This window comes from Danio rerio, chromosome 5 (genome assembly GCF_049306965.1).
Source record: "Danio rerio strain Tuebingen ecotype United States chromosome 5, GRCz12tu, whole genome shotgun sequence".
In the NCBI taxonomy this organism is placed as follows: domain Eukaryota; kingdom Metazoa; phylum Chordata; class Actinopteri; order Cypriniformes; family Danionidae; genus Danio; species Danio rerio.
The window spans coordinates 9,001,019-9,021,151 of record NC_133180.1 but is presented as its reverse complement, the minus strand read 5'-3'; the positions used below and the strand labels follow the sequence as shown (position 1 = coordinate 9,021,151).

The following is a 20,133-nucleotide window of genomic DNA, read 5'->3' as shown; positions in this document are numbered from 1 at the left end:
TGACATTTGAAGCTGACATAACACCCTCGAGTACTTTTTTAAAATGTTAACATATTTGAGTGTGTTGAGCATCAGTTCAGACAACGTTAGCACATGTCAGCTTTAATTGTGGGGAAAACTTTTTTTTTTTTTTGTAGTGGGGAGCTCTTAATAATAATTATAATAATAATAAATTTTATTTATAATGTGCTTTTTTAAGACCCAAAGCACTACAGCAACAGAGAAATCAAACATGGAATAAAATACAAGTATATATTATATATGTTTCTTTATTTAACCAGGTAAAAACCCATTGAGATCAAGATCTCATTTACAAGGGTGACCTGGCCAAGAGGTCCGCAACACAGGACTTATGAAAAAAAAAATTAAATAATAATAATATTAATAATAAATTAAAAATTAATATAATATAAAATACAGTTTAGTTGTTCAGCTATACCACATTACAATATGCTAAAAACACATACAATGAGAAATGGACTGTTTTTGGTTGTTAAAAAAGAAAGAGCGAAACGATGTAATTGGGATGAGCTCAGACATTTTTAGTTTAGACTGAAGAGTATTCCAGGATGAGGGGGCGGCATGACTAAATGCTCGCTTTCCTATTTCAGTTTGAACCCGAGGAACAGTCAAATTATAAAATTAATTTTAATTTAGGGCATACTGGCTTTTTGACTTATGAAGAAGGGAACTTAGGTATGAAGGCACCAGTCCCACAAGAGCCTTGTAGACCAGAGTCATCCAGTGGGTGTACCTTCTTACATTCAGAGAAGCCCACTCAGCTTTGGCATACAATTCACAATGGTGAGTAAGTCTTTGACAGCCTGTAACAAACATTAGAGCACTGTGATAGACGGAGTTTAACGGCTGAAGACATTTGGTTGAAGCATTCATATACAAAACATCACCATAGTCAATCAATGGTAAAAATGTTGCACCAAATGTTTACGAGCTTTAAGAAAAAAGCAGGATGCATTTCGATAGTAAAATCATTAAAATAACTTCTAAAATATAAACACAGAATAATCAAGAATGTTTCCATGATCCACAGTGTTTGTTGCATGATTTTCCCCGCGATGCTGTCAGGGGTGATACAGCAAGTATACACCGGTGTTTGTCTTTCTGCAAGTGTTGGTTTGTAGCAAGCATTTTTGTTGGGAGAGCTGTGCGAGAATTGGAGAATGGCGGACTTTTGTCTATTATCAGTTGAGTTTGTTACCATTCAGGCACATCGCCTTCATCTGTGCTGCTGTGTTCGCCATATGTTTAAAATCCTCCAGATTACCTGCAGGGTTAATGATTAGAATAGATAGGGAAAGAGACTTGTGTAGTGGTTTTCTTGGTTTTTCTCTTACTAAATCAAACTCAGTCTGAAGGTTATGAATATCAGAAGAATATACTTAAAGGAGAACTTTCAGGAGATCCCCAGTAGCATCTCTGTCTGAAAAATTCTGTCTCACTGATGTTCTGGCCTGCTTATATACTTCTTTTGCAACTATTTTCCCCTTTGATCTACATATGTCTCACAAATTCCACCTAGGTTAACCCCTGACCTCAAATTCCACCTAGGTTAACCCCTGACCTCAAATTCCACCTAGGTTAACCCCTGACCTCAAATTCCACCTAGGTTAACCCCTGACCCAAACCTGGTAACTATATAACTTATCCAGTTCTTGTGATATGGTAATTCTTCTAATGGAATGCAAGTCTACAAGCAGATTATACACATACAATTTGGATATATAGATTAACTTCACACTTTAAAGAATATAAAATCCACTTCACTTGCTGCACTGCTGTCCACTTAGGAGAAAAGTCCTCCTCATTTATAGTGTTTATATAAACATGATTATCTTTATAATAATTTCAATTGTGGTTATTTATGTATATATGAAATAATGAATAACATATGTAGCAGGGCATTCAATTACTGTTTTAATTCTTCGCATTTTAACTGTGTAAACCATAAAATCATGCGTCTCCTCACAGTTTGTGTCTCATTTTGTGAACCGACTGACAACAGATGTTCGCTCCACTCTTTTTCCCCTGCTCTGCTGGCCACGCCCACTCCTCCCTCTGCTCACAGAGCTCCACGCCCATCTCAGAGAATTTTTTGAAAATATCTGAGGTAGACTTAAAACAAAAGAGGGAGGTATAGGGACCTTTTAATAGATTACACTTGAAAGATTGAGCTACCGGTAGCACATTCTGAGGACACTGGCATATTCAGAAAGCACAGTACACTCATTGGTATGCAGGGAGTCCAGTGTTTTCCAGCCTCCAGCGCCTAGACTGCAGCTCAGCACAAAAAGTTTGGCCAGAGGAGAAATGGTCGTGCCCAACTGAGCCTGGTTTCTCTCAAGATTTGTGGAGCTGCGCATTGATGGATTTGCTCTTCAGTGTTTGGACTCTCAGCAGTGAATATTAAAGGGCACCTATGGTGAAAAATCTACTTTTCAAGCTGTTTGGACAGATATGTGTGTAAGTATAGTACTGTCATATTGGGACACACACAGTCCTTTTTTTTTCAAATGTAACTACATAAAAACGGTGGACCAATTGGAGCGGTGTTCAGATCGACCACAACTTGACGTAGGAGTGCGATCCCCCCGCCCACCAATAATAAATTGATTGACAGCTGCGCGCATTAACATGTCTCCGTAGTAATGCATAAAATCATATCAACTAAACAGGACGAGCGCAAAGCAACCGGGAATAAAAGGTCTGTTCAGTTTGCTAGGATCATCAATCATCATCAGATGTGATCAAGAGTGAGTTTTACAAGTTTAACATGTTTTAAAACGTGTGCACGTGTAATGAAGTACAGCGATTTATTTCAGATTCACTTCATCAGCACAGCCGCGTGTCTGTCTCAATGTCTGTCTGTGTGTGTGTGTGTGTTTGCGCTATGTATGTGTGTGTGTGTCTGCGTGTCTGCGCTCTGTATGTGTGTGTGTGTGTCTTCGCCATTTGTTTGTGCTATGTGTGTGTGTGTCTGCCTGCGTGTCTACGCTATGTATGTGCATGTGTGTCTGCGCTATGTGTCTGAGCTATGTGTGTGTGTTTGTGTGTGTGTCTACGCTATGTATGTGCGTGTGTGTCTGCGCTACGTGTCTGTGCTATGTGTGTGTGCGTGAACTCGTTGCAACTCCACAAAAAATGCATCAAATACTGATCGGTAAAGTTCTTACTGTAGTATTTCTCACAGACGTTACGTGAGATCTGCTTCCTGAGGCAGCCGAGGGCGGCGATTGAGGCATGTTGCTGATGACTCGCCTTAAAGGCCCAGTGCAAAAAAACTGCAACAACCTTTTCCCAGTTATAATACAGACATTTCAAACAGCTATAATAAATACTCTGATGGGGGTTTTGAGCTGAAACTTTACAGACACATTCTTGGGACACAAAAGACTTATAATAAATATGAAAAAAGGGGTAACCTATGTGCCCTTTAAACCACACTGAACTGAACTAAACTGAACTTCAACTCTGAAAACTGGACTGGCATGGTTTCAATCTACTAGATCTTCTATGTGAAGCTGCTTTGACACAATCTACGCTATACAAATAAACGTGAGTTGAATTGCACATTATATTAAATATTAAGCTACAGAGTTTTGCCAAGACTCTCATCAAATGCATCTCAACCTGATAATCACTTGAAAATTACAGGCAAGTGAAGTAAGGTGATGGCTGCTCAACACATTAATACAAATTTTGGATTATAATATAATTTTGTCCTATTCGTTATGAGTACTGAGTAGATGCAAATATACTGAGTCAGACTTACAGTTCTCTGTCTGGGTGGGGATTTTCCACTGTTAAAAAATTATTGTAGTCAATTGTTTTTCCACGTGTGGTCAATAGTTTGCAAAATATACAAGTCTGCATGTCTAGCTCCATTAGTACAGAATGACAATAGCAATGTCAAGGTTGTAGATTTGATTTTAAAATGTTGACTGTCCACTTCAATGATGGAAATGTAGTAAAATAAAAAACTGTCAACAAAAAAATGGACAACTAAATTTGTGCAATATGTTTAGATTTGTAGTTAGTTAAGCTCAGAAAATTATGAATATTAATAATTAATAATAACAACAAATTATTCAATTATGAATAATTGGGTTGAGGGTGTCACGGTGGCGCAGTGGGTAGCACGATCACCTCAAGAAGGTTGCTGCTTTGAGCCTCGGCTGGGTCAGTTGGCATTTCCGTGTGGAGTTTGCATGTTTGTGTGAGTTTCCTCCAGGTGATCCGGTTTCCCCCACAAGCCCAAACATATGCTATGTAGGTGAACCGGGCAAGCTAAATTGTCCATGGTGTATGTGTGTGTGTGTGAATGTTTCCCAGTGGTGGGTTGCAGCTGGAAGGGCATCCGCTGCGTAGAACATGTGCTGGATGAGTTGGCGGTTCATTCCGCTGCGGGGATCCCTGATTGGTAAAGGGACTAAGCCGACAAAATGAATGAATGAATGTATTCGGGTTGACATTATTGTTTATGGTAGCCAAACCAAAATTACATTAAATTGAACTGCTCGTCTGTTGGAGCCTACAATTTATTTGTCCATTAATTCAAAGATCAAGTAATTTCCTGGTCTGAAAAAATAACTATTATTACTACATTAACAGAGCTTTTTTATAATGTGTGTTGTGAAGATTTTCAGTATGTATGCTGTCAAACCGATGTTTTCTTTATTTGCTGGTTTACTGGCCACCGAAATATAGGCTACACACAAAAACAAACAACAGCTATTCAGTATTTGATCCACAGGATGTTTTTGATGATTATATTTATTCTGTATAACACATTCACAACATTTACCAGACCAATCTTAGAACTTCTCAACAATCAATCAGAATAATAATCAAATTTTACAAGGTAAACACAAATAAATGAAATAATGTACAGTAGTACTGCATTTTCAATTTGTATTTGCTATAATGCACATCTTAATTCATCATGAAAGCAGAAAGAACAGTTGACTTGTAATAACACTCAATGAATGCAAACATTTTTAAAATGCATTTTATTGATCTCATAACAGCATCTTCAATCTAATCAATTCATCTGTTTTTATCTGTACTTAATGATTGCAGTAAAACATTTTATATCAATTTATGTAAAATTACTATAACAAATCAAACATAATAGGAGTGTAAAAAGAAAAATATAAAGAAATGAAATATAGGTATGAGTAAAAGTTTGATATGAATACACATGTGTACATGAATTACATTATAAAGACAATACAATAAAATATGAGCTAGCACTCTAGTCTCTGTCAAATTAATTACATTTACCAATATCCTGTCTTGGCATTGGGTCAGCGAAAAAAATAAAGAAATTTCCCAACATGTCTAGCCATTATTACAAAATAACATCAATAACATTTTGAAAAGAGAAAGTCAAATGTTTCTATCTCTGAATAAAATGACAATTTCACACTTCCTCTGAGAGAAATAACTTTATCAATGTTCAAAGAATAATTCAAGACTCTTTCGAAACTTTGATTTTACAGTCCATTTCATCCTTATCATAACTGTAAGCAGTGAGTCCATGGTCTGATATTCACTTGATCTCCTTGACTCTTTTAAGCAGTTTATCTTGCTGATTTATTTCCAGAAACTATTTACATTTGACACAATTTGCAGAAGCCCTTCAGATTTTAGAATGATTGCAGTTGTACTGTTATTGTTTTTTTTTTACTGTTTCTCTTCAGAATAGCATATGTGATAATGTATTTATTGTAGTTGCTTAATATTGTACTTTAAAAATCTATCCTGAATGTGTATTTTATGTGGATTTGGTTACATTTTTTAAAATGTAGTTTTTAACAGTATATAAAAAAATATATACAGTGGAGAAAACTACTGAACTACTGAAATGTGTTTAACACTATACAAAAGGCTTTTTTGGTGAAGCCAGCTTAAAGACGTCTCTCATATGGAGAATGAAGTCACCTGCATTGCTCAGGTGTGAGTTTTTCACAGACTTAGAGTGTAAAAATCTTGATGGTTCTGTGGGTCTTGTCTATCAAATCTGAGCTTTAGTTTGTATTTTCTTTTGGATTCAGTTCAGGTGACTGGCTGGGCCATTCCACAACTTGATTTTCTTTCTCTGACAGCTATGAGAGTTTCCTTGGCTGTGTTTTGGATCATTGTCTTGCTGACATGTCCACCCTGGTTTCATCTTCATCATCCTGCTAATGTAGATGTTGGACTGAAGCAGATAATATTCATTTTCACTGATGAAGGGCAGAGGGTTGCTGAAGAACTGCTGAGAGATTTCAGCAGCTGTCTGGGCTTTCACTGCCTTTCTACGCTTCCCTTTCTTCATGTGTTCAATACTTTTTCAGAGTCATTTCATTTTATTACACAATCTAATTAGGTTTTCTTTGTGTATATATGGATTTCTTTAATTGTTATTAACATCTGGTGAAAATTTCAACTGCACATTTGAAAATATGTTCTTTGAGAAAAATGCTGACGTGTTTAATAATTATTTCCCTCACTGTATATTTAAAAATCGAATTGAAAATTTGGTTAAACTTTTTCTGATAGACTGTTGGTCTTCAATCAGTAGACACGGCTTTAGAGTCCTTTCAGTCTACATCCATTTTCTCTTCTTTCACACACTGGTCTTGTTGCTGAATGGGCATGATTGCTCCAGATGTATCTTCAGTCTTCTCAAGTTTAAACTGTGCTTTAATTGAATCAAATTCTGAGAGTAAATTCAAGATGTCACGTCTCCTTGACCTGACATGTTCGACAATGCCTTCCACGATAGACTGCATGGAATAGGCATATTCAATAACACTCCTATCTGTGTTATCTTCTTTATAATGAAAGCCACCAGTATGCATTCCAATCAGATTGCAGCGGTCATCAAACACCGGGGAGCCAGAAGATCCATGAAGCATACAAGTGTCATAGGTTATCCTGTTCTGATGTAGATAAGGCCAGCATTGCAGTGATACATATGGGCAGGACATATTGTCAGATATGTGTTTGTTTATACTCTGGAGTTGTTTCTCAGGCTCAATAATGAGGCAGGGGTCCATCTTCTTGACTCCACAACCTGGGTGTCCCACAATGTAGATCCCACCACGGTTTGGAGGAGGGGAATGTATGTAACGTTTGAACAATTGGGGACAGTTATCAGGTGTAGCTTCCAATTCAAGAAGTGCAAAATCATAGAATCTGCGTCTGTCATCAAGCTCAAAATCACAAGCAACTATGTCATCTTTAACTGACAGAACTTTTGCTGCAGATCCTACAACCTCATAATTAAATTTAGCTTTTAGAGGCCGTAAAAGTTTACGTGTGGTAGGATCAACAAAGCCCTTAATGACATGAGCATTAGTAAGAATGAATCTATCAAAGGCTAGGAAGCCCGTTCCAGTGGGAGAATGATCAACTTCAATCAGACACACAGAGTCAGAGAGTGTCATGATCTGCTTCACTTTGTTCACCTCAGTAAAACACTGAATGCCTTTATCGTAATCTTCTTGGAAGAACTTCTGAACCTGGGGGTTCTTTCGCTGTTTTAGCTTCTTCAGTATATTTTTAAATGAAGTCTGCAGAAACTCTTCAATCTCAGTGTAGAACAATCCTCCAAAATCCCCAGAAGGGTTCTGAGTTACTTGGCCTGTAGTTGGAGGACCTGGTGATTTTGTATCCCTCTCTTGGATTGTTCCTTGTTCACTGCTGGTTGTAGGTTTTCTCAGATCATATTTCTCATAATCAACATCTGATACATTTTCAGTCTTGATTGTGTTTAGTTTCATTTGGCAGTCAGGCCGTTTGTCATTAATAGCAATGATCTGAAATCTCTTGTTTCTAAGACGCTTAACAGAGTAGGACATTTCATATCTTGATTGTTTACCAGTACATTCAGACACTAGTGACAGGACACAGAGTTTCTGGAATATTTTTTCATTGAATCGTCCATCACGCTTTAGAGCAGTTTCAGTTTGTTCTTCTTCTAATCCACAAACACATACATAATCAACTTTGTTTCTTAGTTCATTGCTTTTTATTACGTACATCAATTTCTCCTTTCCTGTTGTTTTAATGTAGAACTTGACTAGGTCCGTTCTAGGTAAAGAAGGTATTGCTTGTGTCTCTTTCTTTTTCTTTTCCGTTTTGATGAAGAATATGGTTAAGGTCTCATCCTTTTTAATAAGACAGCATGGGAAATCTGTTTTCACAGCAGCTCCATCAGCTCGCTTGATTACCATCTCTTTCTTGGTGTCTCTAATACTCTTGTTATTCTGAAATATTTCTTTTTGTTCAAGAGCAGCCAGCACAGTCATGGATGTGTTACATTCCACAACAACTGGAACAGGATCAGAGTCGAAACAAAATTTGAAAGTGTGTTCTTGTTCTTCTGCTCTCTGTAAAATTTAGATAAAGAATCCATTATGTACAAACGTTTTAGTAAATACGACTAAAGAAACATTTGTCATAGAAATTATACAGTTTTATATTACTTTGTGTTAAAGGAATACTATTGTTGTTATAGAATGTTCATAATGGAATATATTTCTCTAAGCAATAAAATATTGAGCTCATAATGTATTAACAATTATTACATTATTAAAAACGTATTACTTTATAAACCGACTAAAAATATTGTCACATTGTCATTTAATAAGCTTTTTAAACATAAAAACATTTAAATGTTTGTTTTAACTTCTTATAAAAAGGACCAGATTTAAGTATGCATACAATAATAATAACAACAATAAATAGAAATTTTCTAAAGAACTCAGCACAACATCAATATCTCTACTTAGGATTATCATTTATAAAAATACATCCTTTTCTGTCATTCAGACCTGCAACACATTCCAAAAAGAGTTAGGACAGGAGCAGTTTACGGCTAGTAATCAGGTAAATTAGTTAAATGATGGTGTGATTTGAAACAGGTAATGTCAACAGGTGATTGTAATTATGATTTGGTAAAAAAGTAGCATCAAAGAGAGGTCTAGTCGTTTAGGAGCAAAGATGGGCCGAGGATTACCAGTTTGCCAACAAATATTTAGGAAAATTACTGAAATGTTCAAAAACAGTGTTCCTCAAAGAAGGATATCAAGACATTTAGATATTTGACCTTCAACAGTGCATAACATCATTAAAAGATTCAAGCAATCTGAAGGAATTTCATTACGTAAATGACAAGAGTGCAAACCTAAGCTAAACTACCGTGCTCAACGATCCCTCAGGGGGCACTGCATCAAGAATCGTTATTCATCTATAAGCGATAACACCACATGGGCTCAGGACTACTTTGGCAAATGTTTGTCAATTCAACAACATAGTTACATCCACAAATGCCAGTTAAAACTACTGTGCTAAAATGAAGCCCTGTGTTAACATTTCAAAATGCACCGTTGACTTCTCTGGGCTCAGAGGCATCTGGGATGGATCATCACACAGAGGAAACGTGTAATGTAGTCAGAGGAATCAGTATTTCAGGTATTTTTTGGGAGAAATGGACGCCGTATGCTCTGGTTACCAGGAAGTCCAAAAGCTAGGGTTTGTCAAAGGTAACTTACACTTCTGTGATGGCACCATTAATGCTGAAAAGTACATAGAGATTTTGAAGCACAATATGCTGCCTTCTTTTTTCATGCATATTTCAACAAGACATTGCAAAATCAAACTCTGCACACATTACAAAGTCCTGGCTGTGGAGAAAAAGGATACAGGTATTTGACTGGCCTGTCTGCAGCCCCGACCTGTCTCCAATAGAGAATGTGTGGCACATTTTGATGCGCAAAATGCGACAACAAAGACCAAGTACTGTTGCCATCCTTAAGACTTGTTTGCAGGAAGAATGGGACAAAATTACAGCTGAAATACTTCATCACTTGTTGTCTTTAGCCCCTAAACGTCTTTGAAGTGTTGTGAAAATAAATGCCAACATTACAAAGTGGTAAATGCTTTACTGTTCCTAACCAAACTCCTTAACTGCTCCTTAGCTTTTTTTAAAAATGTTTCGCAAGAACCATTATTGAAAAACGTGTTTATTTTGGGAAAAAAATAATAATAATAAATAAATAAAAATTACGAGGAACACATTAAAAAGTGTGTGTTGCATTGTCTGCAATGAAATACAAGTAAAAGTAGATTTAGAAATCACTTCTTTCTTTTTTATTTTGCATTTTCCATACTGTCACAACTTTTTATGATTTGGGCTTTGATTTGGGACAACTTTTTATGATTTCAAATGGTCATCTGAAGAAACAGAGCGCCATATACCACTTGAATAACACAAAGGTGCACAAATGATTAGAGAATTGAAATTTTTGGATGAAGTGTCAATCAAAGTTATTTACCTGTTGTGGGTGTTTGGAGAATTTCTCTTCTGGCTTTGATGATTGAGCCATCATTTCCTGCCAAATGTCAACAATTTAACTGAAATTAACACGGCCTTGCATTATTTATTGAAATTGTGTTTCCATAATATAAATAATGAAAATGACACACAAGTGGAATATTACAGCCTATTCACACCAAACATAATATAATAAAAAGCAAAAACAATTATAGCCGAATGGTCTCTGAGTCTCTGAGAAACTGAAGGAAATGCAAAAAGTGTTGCAACATCCTCACTCTCTGCTACTGTTTTTTTTTCAAACTAAAAGTTTAAAACATGGTGCATGATATGCATTATAAAACATATGCTATTGTTACAATCTTAGCATCACTTTAAAAATATGTTAAAATAGCAAATCAAGCACATGAACTACCACCCAGGATACCACAGCAACATTGTCCTTGACAACTTTGAGCTTTTAAAAATACTTAAACATTTTTACTTTCTGTTTTAAAGCTTCTCATCCGTCTATCTGCATTTGCACATCTGTCTGTATATCTATGTTTGTCTACTTTTCAGTACATCTGTTTGCCTATGTCTGTCTGTCCAACAAATGTGTGTCACTGCTTCTTCTGTTAGCCAATTATTTGTTTCCTCAGGATCTTCAGACCCTTTCAAGAGGTCATTAACCTCTCCTATGGAGCTGGGCGTTTGATGTGAATATTACTATGTATAAGATTTAATTCTTATAAATTATTCTGTCTGGTCTTGGGTCAGCTCTTAAGAGCTTGGCTGTCTGAACATTGGCTCCTGTCTCCACACCATCTTAGAAGAAGATATGACACCACAGAGAGCCATATACATCTTCAATGACACAATGGTGCGTAAACAATTAGAGAAGTTAAATTTTTGGATGAAGTGTTAATCAAAGTTATTTACCTGTTGTGGGTGTTTGGAGTAGTTCTCTTCTAGCTTTGGTGTGGGAGCCATCGTTTCCTGCCAAATGTCAACAATTTAACTGAAATGAACACAGCCTTTAACACAGAACATAATGGTACATATGTTTCTATCATAAATTATAAAAAAATTATTTAAAAAATGATAAATTATAACACAATAAAAAGGCCAATGTTGTGTGTATGTATGTATGTATGTATGTGTGTGTGTGTGTGTGTGTGTGTGTGTGTGTGTGTGTATATATGTTTACTGTGCTTTGCTGTTTTTACATTCCTGTAAGCGCTTTGGGTTTTAGAAAAGCACGTTATAAATAAAATATATTATTACTATTTTTATTATTTGGAAATTGTCTTTGCTTTATCTATATATGTGATGCATTTAGTGACGTACTGTGTGTTAGAGTTTAATGGTTGTTGATTTGAGATTGTAAGTAGGGTGGCCTACAACTTAGTGTTCAGTGTGAGTGTTGAAGCTGGCTTCTGCTGATGAATCTTCATTTTCAGCTCGCATACCGGTCATTATTGGCTTAAAATTGTTTGCTCCCCAACACCCTCCACCTCAATGCCTAGTTTATTAATGCTGCTTGTATATATCACTTTCATTACTCATAGAAAAATAAAAAATAACCACCAGGGCAGTTTTCCTAGCTTGTGACGTCTCCCCATGATCACTGTCTGTGGTAGTCTTCTTTCTTTGAAAGAGACTTCTTTACTAAGCTTAAATCCAATTCAGAGAGAATGAGAAAGAACAGCTACTTACAGGATTGTTTTGGAAAGAGCTCAGGAGGTTTGTCTCCTTCAGTTTTTTGTTTGGTGGTCCTTTAGACATGGTTTTGATAGTTACCCGTAAAGAGGACAAAGGATAGACTGCTCAACAGAGAATAATTTGTGGCTTATTTTTTAAGATGTGTGATCTTATCAGTTTTATGTTTAAACTGCAGTCCAATTTTATTAACCTGAGTTTTTCCATCAGTCATTGTGTGCTTTTTGCCTGTATGAACTGTACTTCTTGCTTTTATAAATGTGTGTCCATCCACTTTACAAAGTGCCTGTCTTACAGTCGAGAAGATTGAAAGCTAAAGTGCAGTGTTACTGTTAGCCTTTTCACAATAATGATGCAACAATGCAAAGTAAACCACAGGCAAATGGTCAGTTCACATAAACAGGGTAAAAACATTGAGTGCAGTTCAGAGCCAAAACATATATTGTGATTTTTGCATGGTTGCAAGTTTTTGTCCGAGGTGACTGCTGAACACAGATAAGCATATCTGCAAAGTTTAAAAACATGGTCTAGATTAGAGAGCACACAAATGTTTTATTAGCAATGTGCTAAAACATACAACATGTTAGGCTAGCAATGTTCTAAAATATGCTAGGAACCAGTTAAATGCACAAAAACTTATAAACTAATGCTAACACAACATCAAATGTTAGTAACATGGTAACAGCATGCTAAAACATTACCGATAGGCAGGGCCAGACAGAATTTCCGGACATTTTTTGCTATTTCTGCTGAGAATTTTGGTAAAAATCTGCAGTTCTCTTTCAAACATTCGCTCGGTATCTCACTATGGGAAACGCCTCAGGCGTGACAGACTGTGGAAGCACCGATTACACCACGTCCGTCTGAGGACGGACAAATCACAGCTCACGATTAGGAGCCCACCCTCTCCTTTATAATTCGCTGTGATTCCCCGAATCGGCATTTCTAGCACTCTTCCTCATGAAGACTTTCCTTAAGCACCCAGGCTGCGCTGCTCTGTTCACAAACGTACGTCAAGGCTAACGTTGCCGAACGCAGCTCAGTCATCTGATTCTGTCGTGGGTTCTTTGCTCGTTACGGAGTATTTTTTACTGCTTTTACTAGCAGCAACTGATATAGCTAACGCGTTAAGGCGAGCTAACTGTGATTTTGACTCACCATGTCTAAAGTCACGGTGGAGAAGGAGACCTCTTCGCGCTCCTGTCCCTCAGCGTGCGGATTTATGATCTCGGGCCGGGATTCACATCCGATGTGCATCACATGTATGGGTGTGAAGCATGCCCAGGCCTCGTTGGCAAACACCGAAAGCTGCGTGCACTGCCAGGCAATGCCGATGAAGATTTTGGAGAGAAGGCTTCGAGTGGCGGCATCTTCCAAGGACGATCCGGTTCTCTCTGCCGCTCTGTCGTCAGCTAATGACACCAAATCCTCTCTTCCGCGGGATCTTGCTTCGTGGGGGGACATCATGGAGGTGAAATCCCCCGAGTATGAGCCGCTGTTCGACCAGCAGCTACTGGCGGGTGGGGATGAGATGGAAGGGGATGAGGAGGAGTAGGATGATGAGACACTAGCCCGTCTCCTCCGAGATGAGCCGGACGATGATGAGGAGGATGTCATCCGCCCTTCTTCCCACGCATCCAGGCCGACTAGTGCGCAAAGCGGTGAGGTGGCGTCGACTGTGGTGGATTGCGACCTCACAGAGGTTTGCAAACGTGCTGCCGCCAAGCTCGGTGTGGCATGGCCTGTGACTCCTGGTCATCCAGGAGTTAAACGGGATGTGTATGACTGGAAAAGGCTCGCTCCCCGCGCTCCCCCAGCTAAACAACTACTTTCCGCTCTCCCAGATTGCATCACGGAGATGAAGCGGTCATGGGATAAACCATTTACCAACCGCGTGCCCGTCAAGGGTTACTCGTCGCTCGACGTGAGCGAGATGGAGGGGCTAGGGCTCTTTAACCCTCCAGTGGTCGAGCAGACGGTGGCTCTTCACCTGCATCCAAACAGGCGGGCTGCTTTTTCATCGGCCACACCGTCCCTCCCTGGTAAAATGGAATGCTTCACTGCTTCCATGTATCAGAAGATATATAAATCTTCGGCGCTAACAGTGAGGGCTTTGAACGTCACTACATTGCTGACAGCCTATCAAGCCGAATTATTGGAGGAGCTTGGCACGCAGCTGGACGCCGGCAATCCAAACACGGCAGTCTGGGAAGAGATCTGCAACATTACAGACCTCAATCTGCGCGCCTCACGCGGGGCGGTGCAAAGCTCCGGCCGTACCATGGCTCTCGCCGTTGCGGGCGAGCGATCGCTGTGGCTGAATCTCTCGAGTATCGGAGACTGGGAAAAATTGGATTATCTCAACACTCCCGTATACTCGAGTGGGTTATTCGGTCAGTCGAGATGCGACCTTAAAAAGAAGGACGAGGAGACTTTTGACCTCTGCTTGCCTCGTAAAAGGACATCATGTCCTCCTGTTCCTGCTACTCGGCCCACTCCTCTGACGCAGGGCAGAAAATTTGTCAGTGCGTCCAGACCGCCTAAACCCCACAGCACAGAGCAAACGGCCCGCCCCCCCGCTGCTCCAAACGCTAAGCCATGGGGAAAGCAGTCATTCGCGGCAGCGGCTGCAAAGTCCAGATCCGCTAACCTATTCGGCAAAAAGAAGAGGGACTCCTAGGACGCTATGTTTGGAGAGAAGAGACGGGCAGCACCTAGGGTTTTCTGCGATGTCTTCTCCACAGTCCGCCGCGTTTGTTTCCCCACCCGCAAAAATGCAGAGGAGGTGGAATTTGGGAGGAGAAATGGTTCAGAGTTGTGTTCAGGCCAGTTCTGCTTCCCCTCAACACACAATGTTCCGTGGATTGCCGATGGCAGATCCACAAGTTCATGTGTAGAGCATTCGGCCACCATGCGGTCTGCCGAGTTCAGGCACACGTTCGCAAGAGCGTTGTCACAAAGCACTTCATTCCCTGTGTTCATGGCAAATAAAAAATCCCCTGTCGCATCCAGGCTCAATGCCGAGGGCGCAGAAAGCCAAAAAAAAAAAATAAAAACACAGAGAAAAGCGAAAGCTCAAAGCCGAGAGACGGGCCAGTCTCTGAGCCAAACAGATCCTGGCCAAATTTCTCTCTGGCCACAAGAGGGCGCCAGCGCTCCACCAGTGGAGCCGGTTTAGCAGCAGCCTCTGTCTCTTCACCCGGAGGCCTGGATAGAGTGTTATCCGCACCCGTGGGTCCTCGCAACTGTAACCAGGGGTTACAGGCTTCAGTTTGCTGGAAAAGCCCCTCCTTTCAACGGGGTTATAGCATCTGTGGCAAACGAGGATTTGGCTCAGGTGCTGGAGGCAGAGATATCCTCCCTCATGGAGAAGGGAGCTATAAGACGAGTTCCAGTGGAGGAAACTCAGACGGGTTTTTACTCACGATAATTTCTAATCCCAAAGAAAGATGGGAGTCTGCGCCCAATACTGGACCTGCGTGCTTTAAACAAGCACTTAAGGAAGTACAAATTCAAGATGCTCACAGTAGGGGCTCTCACTCGTTCGATCCGCCGGGGCGATTGGTTCGCCTCGATCGATCTCAAGGATGCTTACTTTCATATAAGCATCTATCAGCACACAGGAAATATCTCAGGTTTTCCTTTCAGAACGAAGTGTTCGAATTTGTTACTCTTCCATTCGGGCTCCGTCTAGCTCCGCGGGTGTTCAGCAGATGCATGGAAGCCCTCGGTCCGTTATTATATTGTCATTCCTCTTTCTTTGTGTATTCCTGTTCCTGGCCAGTGAGTGCTTTTGTAAATAAATTTTGATAATTCCTGTGACCCATGCTTTTGTGAGAGAGCTAACTGTGACAGTAACAAAGTGTTACCCGTGACTTCAGTTTGCCATTATACCCCTACTTTTTTTGAGTTACGGTGTAAAGCAGCATTTATGCTCTCAATTACACACTTCAAATCCTTTTAACTCTGCGCAAATTGTTGATGTATTTTTCAACCCAAATTATTTCTCTATAGCGCATTTTTGTACTAACATATTGCATATTGAAATACGCCTTTTGTTTCATAACCTAGCAAATATCACAACAAATAACCTGATTAGTGATCCCAGCATGTGAAGACTCCTCATTTTCACTGTCTGTGTTAATCTCCTTTTTCTGAAAGACAGAACATTATCAATGACACGGAGTTTAGGTTCAATCCAAACCGAGAGAACAAGAAAAACAGCTACTTACAGGACTCAGAAGGTCTGTCTGCTTCAGGTTTTTGTTGCGTGGCTCTTCAGACATGTTTTGATCACTACCTGTAAAGAGGAAAAATAATAGTTAGCCCAACAGAGGATGGTTTGTCTGTGTTTTTTTTTATCTCATCAGTGTTATGTTTAAAATGAGTACAAATTTAGTGGTTTGATATCAGTTGATTGTTACTGAAGTTTTTTTCTAAGGAAAAATATGTTAAAATATGCAATTAACTATATTCTATCCCAGCAGCAAATTTTAGTAAGATGTTAGCATTATGCTAAAACACATTAGCAACAGGCCTGCTAGCACAATACTGTCAGTCTGTCCATTCATCCAGCTCCCTGCCTAGTCAATTCTAGTTCAGTAGCACTGCCTGTATATACAATATATCACTCTCAGTTCTGTTGCTCCCTAGATATGCTATTATTTTTGGTGAAGGAATGATGTTAGATGGATGTACTTAGCATGTTACCATTTACTGAATTTGTTAGTTACGTATCTACTAATATAAAGTTGAGATCACATGGTAATTTGTAATATCGGTAACACTATAGTCTAGGTCATAATTCATGCCATTAACTACTGGCCTATTACCTGCCCGTTTTTAAGATATTAACTGTTCATTAGTAGTTATGAAGTATGATCTTATGCTGCATCTCTAATCCTATCCAAAACCCATACCCTACTTCTACCTTACTAAATATTAATAAACTGATCATTAGTAGTTTATTAATTTAGTTGTGTTAGTTAATAGTTTGTTAATACCTTGACATAAACTTAAGTGTTGTCACTATGGGCCCTATCATACACCCGGCGCAATTATTATTTGCTACTTTCAGCTTGGCGCAAGGGTCATTTTGAGGTGTTGCACCACGCTTGCTGCCAGGCACAAACTGTACTCCGTAGCTACCTGGTTCTAACTTTAATTATTTAAAAACATAAAGCGTATTAGTTCAGTCTAATCGTGAGGAGGCTAGAAAGTGTCGCTCTCTTTGTTTCATTTCAGTCTGTCCACACCCTTTAGGAAATAGAAAGCGGGTACTTCTGATGCCACATCATAACCATTGTTGAGTCATTTGAATTTTACCCTGTGGGCGCCACTTCCTACAAAGATTTATTTTGTGTTTGAAGTGGTAACTGTTTTGTGTTTATGTCATCAAAAATGATAGTGGTTGTACGCTTCTTTAATTTAAAGGGATTATGTGAATTTGTAATGTTGATTTTATTTTAAAAATGTATACGCCCAAAGGATCTATTTGTCTATCATTAACAGATATTAAAGTTTTTATCCAGTTCATTGTACTCTCTGTATACAGTATATTGGTCTCGGTTTAGATTACTGATTATTTTGAATCATGGATTATGTTCGATCAATAATCCCACAAGTTTGATCTCTGTTTACTTTTCACTCTGCTCTTAAATTTGATCATACTATTAGATATTATTGAACTTATCTGGTCATCACACATTTTTTTGTAATTTCCACATTTTATGAAATGGTGTATTCAATATTTTCAATCATGTTCTGCAAAATATACTTTATAGTTATTTATATGAGAAGTTAGTTTACAAGGTTTAACAATATATAAAATGGCATGCAGAAAACGTTAAGATAAAGTTGTATGATGTAAAGCATGATTAATATTCTGAAACAGGAAATGCTTTTAAAATTCTCAGATATTTTGTAATAGAAAATGTCTTTAAAATATTAGCTATTACAGTAAAAGTTAAAAGTGTATTATAATGTATTTTTTTAAATTGACATCGCTTGTGATTTGTTTAATTGTAACTTTAAACAAACCTCAGTGGATAAAATACAATTCTAAGGAAACACTTGACTGAATATTTAAAGTATTTGGCGAACAAGTCAAAAAAATTTGGCCATATGTAGTCTGTAAAGATTTACCCACGGCAATCTGAAATAAAAAATCCTTCTCGCTATAAAGAAACAAGGAAACTTTACCTGTTTGTCCGAGAAAATATGAGTTTCTGGGCGCCTTCTTTAATGTATCTGCTTTCTATTTTTTTCCCCACACAGAAGTCCACCGGCCGGCAGGCACAAACTACTCCGTAGCTACCTGGTACTAACTAAATAATTAAAAAACATAAAGTGTATTTGTTCAATCTAATCTTGAGGAGGATGGAAAGTGTCGCTCTCTTTGTTTCATCTCAGTCTGTAGACTGGAGACGACTGATGCCACATTATAACCGTTGCTGAGTCATTTGAATTTTACTTTGTGGGCGCTACTTCCTATAAAAAAGATATATTTTGTGTTTGAAGTGATAACTTTTTTGGGCTTAGGTCATCAAAAATGATAGTGTTTATAGGCCTCTTTAATTCAAAGGGATTATGTGAATTTTTTAATCTTGATTTCATTTTAAAAATGTATACGCCCAAAAGGATGTGCTTAGTTGGGTTTAGGGGCTATTGTAGATTTTCTTTATCTACAATAGAGGGTGCCTGTCCACATGCTTTAGTGGAGTTGAAGGAATGCTTTATATTCAAATATATATTATAATAATGATAATAAAAAATACAGCTAATGTTATAATCATCAAAAGCCAAAGGAAATAACACATATTTTGCATGCTTGCAAGTTTTGTCTAAAAAATGCCCTAGAGAACAGCCACACAGGATACAACAGCAAAGCAAAAGCCAACTCTGATCTTGCAGCAACACGCAACATCCTATATCAACCACAAAGCAATCTCTGTAAGCCTTAAAATCTTTGAACTAAGAGCTTTTTAAACTACTTGAACTCTTTCAAACTTACAATCCTCTGTTTTAAAGCGTGTTACTCTATTTGTCTATCATTAACTGATATTAAAGTTTTTATCCAGTTCATTGGACTCTCTGTATACAGTAAATTGGTCTCGATTTTGCTCTCTTGCTTAAAGTTTGATGTATGTTTACCTTTCACTCTCTTTTAAATTTGATAATGTTATTAGATTATAGAACTTATCTGGTCATCACTCATTTTTTGTAATTTCTACATTTTTAATAATGTTGGGCAAAATAGTTTTTAGTTATGAGAAGTTAGTTCAAAAATATATTAAATGACATACAGAAAACATTTAGGAAAAGTGTAAAAATATTAATCTGTAAAATCTATGGTTAAAAAACAGCAGCTGTTGTTCCCAGTATTTACAATAGTATTTAACAGTATCCCACTGTTAAAATTTCAGTACAAACCATAAAAGTAAATTCTCATTTTTACAGTAAACTACCATAATTCATTAATTTATAGAGGTAATATGTTTTTATTGTGAATTACTAACATCTACACAGATATACCCGTTAACACACAGTCATATGCAGGCGGTAATAAGAAAGTAACACGCCTAAACGCCAGTATGGTAACATGCATGCAATTGAAATAAACATTGTTTATCAACATTGGATGTACAGTTGAAGTCATAATTATTAGCCCCCATTTATTTTTCCCCAATTGCTGTTTAACAGAGAGCAGATTTTTTTTCAACACATTTCTAAACATAATAAAGGTTATATTACTAATAATAATTTGGTTGCCGTCATTAGCAAAAGGCTGGCACAGAAACGCCATTGGAAATACTGGGGTGAAATTAATTTCCATATTTTCAAAAGTTGGCGCAGAAAAATGAATTCAGCACTTCTTGTTTGGTTTGATAAACACTTTATATTGTATTTCATCCAAGCAGTAAAGATCACTGTTTTTTTTTAGTTTTTAGTTTTTTGTTTTTTTAAAGAATTCAGATCTTAAACAGTGATTATGTTTGGGATGACAATTAACCGGAAGCCCTGGTTCTGGCTGACTGAAATTGAAAGTCTGGGCATATATTTAATATAACAAATACTGCTTTAATTTTCAT

The 20,133-nt window shown here is 38.0% G+C and overlaps 1 protein-coding gene across 1 annotated transcript in view; it reads right to left on the bottom strand.

The window, feature by feature from the left end:
- Positions 1-4,773: 4,773 nt before the first annotated feature.
- The window catches only part of LOC101886901 (serine protease FAM111A), a 29,523-nt gene continuing 14,163 nt past the window's right edge, over positions 4,774-20,133 (bottom strand). The window contains exons 2-6 of the mRNA XM_073951943.1: positions 16,276-16,343; positions 16,135-16,197; positions 11,264-11,320; positions 10,344-10,400; positions 4,774-8,396 (exon numbers count right to left, since the gene is read on the bottom strand). Coding sequence (XP_073808044.1) covers positions 6,603-8,396; positions 10,344-10,400; positions 11,264-11,320; positions 16,135-16,197; positions 16,276-16,329 — 2,025 coding nt within the window. The 5' untranslated portion in view covers positions 16,330-16,343 and the 3' untranslated portion in view covers positions 4,774-6,602. The remainder of the gene's footprint in view (positions 8,397-10,343; positions 10,401-11,263; positions 11,321-16,134; positions 16,198-16,275; positions 16,344-20,133) is intronic.